At 53.7% G+C, this 10,493-nt stretch overlaps 1 protein-coding gene and 1 non-coding gene across 2 annotated transcripts; both read left to right on the top strand.

Annotated features, from left to right (window-relative positions):
• Window positions 1-284: 284 nt before the first annotated feature.
• Window positions 285-7,266, top strand: AYO20_07072 (acetyl-CoA carboxylase; the record flags this gene model as incomplete). Its single annotated transcript, XM_022645360.1, has 8 exons — window positions 285-583; window positions 664-811; window positions 886-2,013; window positions 2,093-2,174; window positions 2,233-2,373; window positions 2,457-2,744; window positions 4,327-5,306; window positions 5,368-7,266. The coding sequence occupies 8 exons, from the start codon at window positions 285-287 to the stop codon at window positions 7,264-7,266; spliced, it is 4,965 nt and encodes a 1,654-aa protein (XP_022498746.1).
• A 375-nt stretch (window positions 7,267-7,641) lies between these two features.
• AYO20_07073 lies at window positions 7,642-7,732 on the top strand. Its single transcript has one exon. It is a non-coding gene; the product is annotated as a tRNA-Val (tRNA).
• The last annotated feature ends 2,761 nt before the right edge of the window (window positions 7,733-10,493 follow it).

Raw genomic sequence — 10,493 nt, forward strand, 5'->3', positions numbered from 1 at the left:
CGCCATATTCGGTTTGACACCTGACGGTGCAGGAATGTCGAATCCAGCCAGCTCCTTTACCCGTGTCGACCCAGAATGTGGGCTATTGATGGTCGTATTCCCGAAGTGGTCTGCTCGTTCACGCCATCGAAGAGGTCTGTATGAGCCAATCTGTGGAAGGGCAACAGTGACAAATTTATATGTGACTTGAAACAATACATTAACCACCGTCTCTCCAGCTCTGAGGCACTCTGCAGAACGACAAGGGATCTACAAAGTCAACCCTGTATAAACCGGTCGCAACCATGACGGCCTTTCCAGACAACCTCAAACCGGCAAACCCTCAAGGTCCAGACTGTCTGGCACGCGAGAGAGCAAGTTCTTCGCTACCAGTCCAGGAGCTGGCACAGCACCTGTTCGGACGAGATGGGTTTCTCGAACGCCAACAGCGCATTTTGGAGGCGTTACAAAAGGAGCCTGTCTTTTCCAAAGAATCACAGCAGCATCTATCGCGACAGGAACGGTTTGAGCTCGGCCTGACACGGGCAAAGTGTCTGCGACGCATGGCGGACCGGCTGAAGTGGGATCAAGACGACTATCTAATGTAGGTGCTGCTACGAGTTTGTCTATTCATCTTTCGTTCTTTGGAATGTCGTGACACTCACCAGTCATACCGATCTTCAGGGCGTTGTACTTGGTGGACGACGTCAATCCATTCTACGCCCACACGAAATTGTTCACCAATACGATTCGGGAGCAAGCAAGTGACGAGCAGTTGGCTTACTGGATGCCCAAGATTGAAAGCTGGGAAGTGACAGGGGGTTATGCACAGGTGAATCAAGTCTCTTGACATTTTTGGTGCGGATGAGGACTGTCACTGATGATGCTCACACTCATCATCTTTAGACCGAGCTCGGCCACGGCAGCAATGTGAGAGGACTTGAACTGGAGGCGAAGTGGGATCCTGTGACGAAAGAGTTCATTCTCAACAGCCCGACTTTGACCTCCAGCAAATGGTGGAACGGGTCTATCGGTATCACAGGAAACCATGCCATCGTGGTGGCTCAACTCCTGCTTCCCACAAAGTCCTCGTCCAGCGACAAGACGACGGGCTACACCTCCTACGGTCCGCATCCTTTTGTAGTGCAGGTTCGATCTTTGGGGACGCACAAGCCCATGGACGGAGTCGTCATTGGGGATATAGGGCCCAAGTACGGATACATCACCATGGACAATGCATACATTCTGTTCGATCACTACAGAATACCTCACTCGGCCTTCCTGAGTCGTCACGCCAAGGTCGACCCGGACACGGGCGAGTACAGCAAGCCCAAGGTCCGCGCGCTCATCTACGGCAGCATGACCTTCTCCCGGTCCGTCATCGTCATGCAGGCAAGGATGGTGCTCGCCCGCGCGGTGACCATTGCCGTTCGCTACTCGGCGGTCAGACATCAATTCTCAGACCGTGACGGAGGAGACCCGAGTGGTCCAGAGGTCCCTGTCCTCGACTATCAGACCGTCCAGATCAGAGTCCTGCCCTTGCTCGCCACCATGTTCGCTCTCCACTACAGCGGCCAAGCCATGGGCGACCTCTTCTACCGCACACGGACGAGTATCGGCTCGGGGGACTTTAGCGAGCTGGCCGACCTCCACAACATGTCGACGGGGCTGAAGAGCCTGTGCACCGGCCTCGCTGCCGACGGGATCGAAACCTGCCGGCGCGTGCTAGGCGGGCATGGCTTCGGTGGCGCGAGCGGGATGATCCAACTGAACAACGACTACCTGTCGAAACCGACGGTGGAAGGCGACAACTGGATGATCACGCAGCAAGTCGCCGCCTACTTGATCAAGAAGATGACTGCCGTGGTCGAGAATCCCGAGGCGGAGTCGGCAGACAATACCGAGAAGAACTTGCGGAGCTTTGTCAAGGCAGTAACTCCTCCTCGGGGCTCAGGGCAGAGTGTCTGTCCCTTTGACGTGCTAGGAAGCGATCAGGCACTGGTCGATGCCTTCCAATGGAGGGCAGCAGCACTGGTAAGATCTCTCCGCTCTCTCTCCCCTCGACAGTGCATTTCTTTCCGGCAGACTAACCAAAGATATCTCACCCATACAGACATACCGAGCCTACGAAGCCAGAGTGGTCCGAAAGGAAAAGTGGAACAGCCTTTTGATCCAGCTACACAAGCTGGGACTAGGTGAGTCAACCTTCGACCCTCACCCAGGCATTATCTGAAGCTCACATCCCATTCCTAGCACAATCCCAAGCGAGAGTCGTGGGCCTCTTCTACACCGCCGTCCAGAACACCAAAGACATGTCACCCGAGTCGAGAGGCGTACTGCGTGACCTGTTTCGGCTTTTCTGCCTGTACACGATGGACAACGAAGCGCGCGAATGTGAGTTTGAGCCCCCCTTGTGCAGTTAAAACACCTATTTAACCTGAAACACACCGAATCTTGACCCGTTCTCCCTGCTCTAGTCCTCAGCACCAGCGCCATCAGCACCGACCAGATGGACGCGATCTCCGAGACGATCAAGGGCCTCCTGGTGCAAATCCGTCCGCACGCCGTCAAGCTGGTCGACGCCTGGATGATCCCGGACTACCTCCTCGACAGCGCGCTCGGGCGCCACGACGGCAGAGTGTACGAGGACCTGTTCAACCGCGCGCACCGCCTGAACCCGCTGAACAGCATCACGTATAATCCGCGGTACTGGGAGGACGAGCTGGTCATGGGCGCAAAGGACTACGATCGGGGGAAGCGGCTGAGTAAGCTCTGAAGAGGATAGCTCACTAGGTATACATATACATCGCTTCATGAGGAAAGTGAGTATTCGAGATAAGAGAGAGAAGCCGGTCACGGCTGGGGAGTGTAAATGCTCAAGGTAACGAGCTGCCATAGAATAGACCGAGTTACAAAAGACATTCCTTTCGGCAAAACATTGACTTCTCTCGCCAAATTGACTGGCCAAGATAAAGCTTCGTTGGTCTTGACATGTCCTTTGCCTTGTCTCATGAACTTGGAACTATTCCTTCTGCGTAGGGAGGGCACGACATTTCCTGGTTTCCCGGACGACAATCTCAAGCAGGTAGGTCCCCCAGCTATCTTGAGTCTCGGTGGACAATCCAACAAGCCGATGTTGTTTGTCTCGATCTTCGCCATCGACAGGGACAGACTCGGTTTCGCTTCAAGCATCTTCTCCCTATCTCACGAGTACTGATAGCATCAAATGATGACCTCTGGCTTTCCCCACCGCTCACTGCTCACTGCTCATTGCGCCCCAAAGCTTTGCTACTTCACGGCATCTCGGCTAGTTCAAGCGGCCTCTCTCCGGGTCTCCCATGACCAAAAGTCCCGAAAGTTGCCATCGAGCTGCGACATTCGGGAAAACTTCCACCGTCTTCAACCGGTCGAGACCCAGTCATTGCCGATAGCCACCCCCCCGGTTTTCCTCCCCTTTTGTCCTCGAGCCCTAACTTGGTGGATCCCGACCCGTGCCCGGGGTAAATGGTGGGTGATGGAGATGGAGAGATCTGTCACGCAGTCCCTTCTTCCAGCCCAGCCTTACCGCGTTCGCCCGCATTGGATGGTCTAGTCTGTGCCCTGCATGGCGGCACAGCGTCACTAACCGGCGAATGGTGCGAGGGTCTCGTGGTTCAACGGCCAGCGTCCCCCGAGACTCTATCCAGTCTTCCAAGGTCTGAACTGGATCCATATCAAGGAATCAAACCCGATCAAACAGAATCACCCATGTTTGTCGCCATTCTTCGGCATCGTCTGGCATTCAGTCGGCAGTCTGAGGGAATTTCATGACAGACGCCATGGAGCAGACATCATCCGAGCCAGCTGTGTTCCCGTCCGTCCCAGCGTCTTCCTTGCAAGACGGATTCTCGGGCGATGAGCCTTCGGGCGAATTGGTGAATATTCCAACGGTTGAGGCCGATGCAATGTCAACCGCAAAGGATCAGCCTGGCCGTTTGCACCAGGCGCGGAGACCTCGATGTCGCAAAGCCTGTGTTATCTGCAATAGGAGAAAGGTCCGCAGCATCCGAGCAAGCCTTGTCCTTTTGGCACCAACCATACTGACTGGTGATCCTTGTTTCTTCGATTCAGGTTCGATGCGATCTCGCTGAACAAGGCTCGGGGCCCTGTACCAACTGCCAGTCGCAGGGTTTGAAGTGCTTGTAAATATCCCCGACAGCAAGCTCTTCCTCTCCTGCATTTCGTGCCATGCTCCCGCAATACCTTTTCTTTCCCTTTATGAAGCCATCCATCTGCTGTTGTGATCCAGAAATCTGACTCAAATCTCGTCTCATCACAGGCCGCATCAACGACGGGCATGGCGCACAGCTTCCAAGAATACGTCTGCTGCCCAAGTCAACGTCAGCCGACCGGCTCCCTGTCGAACTCAGTCATACACCCACCCAACTGGCCTGGAGCATGGCGACGGCGATCTGAACTATCAGTCTCAAGACTTGGGCAGCCGCAGCGATATAGGAATTGAAGATCGGGATGAGGTTGACGATGCAAACGATGAACCATCGACTTCCATACAAACAACATGTGGAGATGCCGACAACCAAACCAGTCCAGGCGCGTACAATGCAACGACGTGGCCACAGACAACAAGACGCAGATCCACCGTCTCAATGGCCGCGGCTGCATCGACTCCTCAAGCCATACTCACGCCCACGGGTGGAGTTGTAGGTCGACCGGTCTATCTCGAGAACGAGATCGAGTTCCTCGAAAGAGAGACTGAGTTGATGGAATCGTCGGCGCCGACATCACCTCCCACAAACTCGCGACCCGAGGTTGACCTCGCCTTTCTGCGCCTCTACAGGGCGTTTGATCTCCCCACCCGGGCTATCAGAGACAGCCTCGTGAGCAGCTTCACCGTATATTGCAGTCCGTGGATGCCTGTGATCGAGGCGGAGGAGCTCAAAAGTATTGGCCGGGGAGCCTGTGAGGTCCAGACCCGGCACAGCAACCAGGGAGAAAATACCGTGTCCCTCCTGCTCACCCAAGCGCTCTTCGTGGCGGGGAGCCGCGTACAATCATCGCGCTTCTCGTTCAACAGCTGTAGCGAGTTCTACAACCGAGCCAAAGCGCTGTATTTTGCCGAACACGAACTTAACCCACTCACCGTCATCCGCGCCCTGTGTCTGCTCCAGTGGTACAACCCAAACGGACCCGAGTTTGTCTCCATCCATTCCAGTGTCTCCTGGCTACGACTGGCCGTGGGGTTGGCTTTTCAGATCGGTCTACATCGAGAGCCGGATCCCAGAAACCCAGATTACAAGCTCCGCCGAAGGCTATTCTGGACGCTGGTAGTAAGTGTTTGCTCCCGGATTGTTGCATTCCCGCGATTTGTCACTGACCAACATGTGGTAGGCACGCGACGCGCTTCTATCAGCCTCCCAAGGCCGACCTCGCTCCATCAACCTCAACGACTGTACCGTACGATGGCCCACGCTCCATGATTTCCCGGAAGACAACAAGCACGCTCGGCTCTTCCTGAGCTATGTCGACATATGCTGTATTCTGGGCCGTTTAGGACAGGCGGCCCTGCCTGGAGGGCACATTGGGTCGCTCTGCGTTGGCGTCGGCCGAGACCTGTACAGATGGAGGAGCCAGCTGCCGTCGGATCTCCAGCTAGACGGTGCCCGCGACTTCGATTTCGAGACCCGGCAATTGCACATCCCTTACTTCACAGCCATCTCCATACTATATGGTCCAGGTCCTGCGGTCCAAAACTGCTCGGTCGCAGCCATACTGGCCTCGTCGTGCGTTGCGCGCATCTTTGAGGATTTCTTGGCCCGCGACCTGCTCCGCTACCTCAGTCCCATCCACATCTTCTACCTCTTCACGGCGGGCCTGCCGCAGATATCAGGCCACAAGATCCCGATCCTGAGAGAGGCGTCCAAGAGGGAATTCAAGATGATCCGCTACTCCCTGTTGGAGATGAGCAAGACCTGGCACTCGGCTCACCGTCATCTAGGGTCGCTCAATAAGCTGTTGTCGGCGATGAATCGCAGCAGCGCTGCAGGGACGTTTGCGTCCAAGCGGAACATGGCATTGCTTGGGCGGAACCACAGGGATTCCAGCCTCACTGACCAGCTGTCGCTCTTTGAGCGGCTTGGTGTGGAGTTGTGTCCAAAGTGCGATCTTGTTGTCGGATTGACGTCCTCAAGCTGCGCGCTTCCGGCACAAAAGGCCATGAACAGTGGGCGCCGCGATTCCCTGCTTCACACAGCCGGCACGGCTGTTGCTGCTGTGGTTTCCTCTTCTTCGTGGTCGAATGTGGACGATGCCGCTGATGTCGCCGATGCTGATAGTATCGCTTCGACGGAGAGAGGAATCGATCGGACCGACCAGGGATGTGAGAGAATGTATTACCCGAGCGACACCTTCCAACTGTCACCTTCGACCGTACCCATGTGGGGAGAGTGTGATGAAATACGTGCCATCGATATGGACGGAGAGAGGCACGGAACCGGTCAAGAGCCCGACTCGACTGGCATCGACCACTCCGCGTTGACGATGCTTCCACCACCCACGACTGCCTCTCCTGTCCCTGAAGCGGCGAGCAGTTACGATCGCGACTCTCCAGGGCACAGAAAACTTCTCGCCAAACAACGTGAGAGTCACTTCTCATCTGATTACCTAGGGCGGTACCCGTCGACAAATTTGCACTCGAACAACGACCTGGGCGAAGAAGCTCTGACAGACAAGGAGGCGCAGAGGAGATTAAATAGTACCGTGGAGGTTACGTCTCGTAGTCACAGGTCGTATGTTCGTACAAGTTCAGCTGCGCAAGTGGACATTATTCAAGAGCCCCATGGCGGAGTTCCGTCGTCCGCAACAAGCCACAGTCACGGTCACATTCATCCTCACAAGGGCTCAGCTACTCCAGGGATTCCCAGAAGTCATGCCGAGATTCGCCGTGCGCAACTCCAGCACCAGAACCAGCACCATCGACAGCACGGCCACGGCCATTTGCACGAGCACGAGCACGGGCACCACAGCGACTTCTCGAGCGCAACCATGGAGAATCACGGCGGAGGCGGGAGCGGTTACACAAGAATCCCCCTTGCGGCGACACCGACAGAGGATCCTCTCGAGCGCAACTCCGTGTATCAATCCGCCAACGGCAGCAACGGCGGAGGGTTTTTCGGGATAGATATGGGAGGTAACGACGGCTTCGGTGGCGACGAGATGACACTCGACGCCATCCTCCTCGAGTCGGACCGCAGCTGGGTCATGCAGGATTGGGACAGTGGGTATTTCTAGGCCCGCATGCTCGCCATTCAGTCTCTCAATGTACGTAAAGAACGGGGATTCTGGCATGACTTGGAGGGTCATTTGAGTGTACCTTGTAATGTATCTCGCATCTTGTGTCTTGTCTGGTATTCGGTGGCAGCCACTCGAGAGATATCGTAATCCGTACGTACAGATGAGCAAAGCGTCCAGAAGCCCAGAAACCATCCACGGATGACCCCATCTATTTTACTGTTGGGCCGGCATGTTCAGGAAGCCAGGAGCGGGCGGGTGTCGGGGGGTGACAGCTCCCAGCCTGTTGCCTGGCTATTGGTCCAGATAAGCTTTTCCGCAGTCGCCACAGCGCACATATATATATGACATACCCCAAAATAAGCCCAGGAATTGTGTTCGAATAGTGTAGTGGTTATCACGCGTTGCTCACACCTTTGAGCCTTTGATCCGACGAGGTCCCCGGTTCGATCCCGGGTTCGAACATATTTATTTTATTTTGGTACTCACATTTTTTTTTGGCTCTGCATGCGTTCATCAATTCATTCATTATATATCTCTTCTCTATCTTGGTTTATCTTGTCTTGTCTCTTTCTTTTCCTTTTTTTTTTCTGTTGACAACTCCGTTGCTGGGTTTGTGAAGAGTATAACTCATGAATGAGCGTTACTAGCTAAAAAGCTATCTGTGCATACACTAAATTTTCTTGTTGGGAAAACCCTCTACGCTAAAAGAACTCAAATGTCACTTTGCTCTTTGCACTGTGAATGTATGTCTGTATATCAGACTCGTTCACAAGACATAAATAATATGCAACAGTGACAGTGCTCAGTTGATAAACACAATGTTGGGTCGAAGTTCAAGAATACAACGCCCTGTCAGGTCTGCACTGCACCGAGGCCCATCTACTCCAATAAGATACTCTCAGAGGCACCCTGGTCCATTCATACCACATACATACGTCACTTTGAGCATGCCCGTGCTGCAATGAGACGCAAACCTCGTGACCGTCTCATGACCGCCTCGTGAGTGCGTCCAGGGGTGACCGAATCTGGACGAGGTGCTTGATTGCCTGCTTGCCTCCTTTCTGGATGTTGCCTCGACGAACGAAATTGCTGGTGGTGCGGTACCATAGGAACATGCAAATATTCAATCAAACCTCCTTGATCTTGCCGGCATCAAGATTTCCAAGACAGAGACAGAGGCGCTACAAACACCCTACGCGATACCCGGCATTCAATCCCCTGCGATGCAAAACACAGGGAGATCTTTGGATAGGAACCCAGACTTGCCTGAGTGGGAAGTAACCGAGTGATATTCCCGGGGCACATCTCTCTGAAACGAGCTCCTCTTTCCCCTTCTGGGACTCTGGAGAATCCAGATTCAGCGAGATACTCCGCCAAAGCCAGGTTTTCTCAGGGAGACGAACTATCCGTGATTGCTTCGGCACGGTACGAATCGTCGCGGGGAGAAGTCATGTCAGGTACACATACATACACATACAGAGACCCTCGTGTACCGTCAGGTATGGCCCTACCTGCTACCGACCTAGGAAGGGATGTTCGAGGTAGGACTCGTATGGATATCGTCGCCCAGCGATGGGATGCATTGCCACGGACCCTCCCTCCCTCCCTCCACATATCCAGCCCTCCGTCCCCTCCCTCTTTGTTAAAGACCCTTGCAGCCACCCACATACAGACATACATCCCCACCGACGAGCAAACAAGGGAGAAAATCGGATGGATGTCTCCCGCCGGCGGGAAATCACAGATATGGACAGGTACTTTGGACAGAGGTGGTTTGTGGCTTAAGAGGAGGAGAGAGGAGTCCGCTTTTTTGTGGGCACGCAGATTTTGAGCACGAGCGAGCACAAGACAAGGATGGGCATGAACCTGAATACGAGCACGAGTACGAGCACGAGCAAACCCGTTCATCTCTCCTAATGGTGATTCTGGTGCTGATGCTGATGGCGATGTTGATACTGCAAGACCAGTCAAGTCGAGCTACTGAGAGGTCCAGATCACGAACAAGCCAACGCACCAACCAACCAGCCAGCCAGTTAACCAGCCAGCAGCATACCAGTCAGCCAGCTAACCAGCCAAGAAACCTTTACAGGCCACATGGGACAAAAGGGGAAGAGAGACTATGTACGTACATATGGACATCGCCCTTGCATCCCCATAAAATATGGTATTTTCAGAAATCCCAAAAAAAAAAGAAACCTTCGCAGCCCAGCGCGCCCTGGTATGCTCCAGACATGTCGATCTCCGAGTATGAGGTTAAGGCACTCGATATGGCTGTAGGTAATATCGGTAGCGGAAACCCCCTAGTGCCCTTCCCCCTTTGTAGCCTCACTGTAGGAGAAAATTAAGAGGCACAGAGAGAGAGAGAGAGAGTGGGGAACAATCACCGCCCAGTTTGGAATCGCATTTCCGCGCCCCCAACATAAAGTTTTGGCAAAACTTGCGCCTGTAACGGAGATGGCTGAGCTCTTTCTCCTTCCCCCCCAAAAAACTCAATTTCATGGTTTGATAATTTCCTAGCGGTGAGTATGTTTGTCCTGTTTATGCATGCATGTATGGAAGTTACAACTGTCTCCACGCCCCAAGACTAAAAACGGGCCCTCTGTCTCCCTCCACTTTGGTGCTTGGTATTTGAGTTCACGGCAGTCTGTTCCGGTAGTGTAGAGGGAGACAGAAAGGGGTTGGAGCTTCCTCCCTGGTTCCCACTTCGCACTTCGAGCAACTCTATCGGCGATCTAAAACTTGTAAGCTTGTGAGCTTGTGAGCTAGAAGAAATCAAGGCCTTTCAGTTATGCGAGGTAAAATATATCGCGTATGGGGAGGAGGGGGGAGTGAGTAGAGTTCTGATGAATGTTGTTGCCTTTTAAATACTGTTCTGTTGAATTGATTCCCTCGATCGACAGGAGATCTGGACCGCCCTGCCAGCTCCGCCTCCAATGATTGAAAGTGGGAAGAAACCCGCCTCATTCCAAGTTCCAGGACATTGCGGACAATGCGGACATTGTGGAAGTTGCATCGTCCTCTGCTCACGCGGGACCAATTGAAAGCCTCTCCTTCCTTACTGAGGCATAAACTTCATCCTTAGCCCGTGATTAACTTTCCTCTCACAAGGTTTCATAGGACGCAGATCGATGGGAAGAAAAGTCCGTGCCAGCTGATACCACGTGTATCTCAATGGAAAAGAAGGCCTTTAAAAAAGGTAAAAGGAAAAAGGAAAAAGGAAAAAA

This window comes from Fonsecaea nubica (genome assembly GCF_001646965.1).
Source record: "Fonsecaea nubica strain CBS 269.64 chromosome Unknown Scaff47, whole genome shotgun sequence".
Lineage (NCBI taxonomy): Eukaryota > Fungi > Ascomycota > Eurotiomycetes > Chaetothyriales > Herpotrichiellaceae > Fonsecaea > Fonsecaea nubica.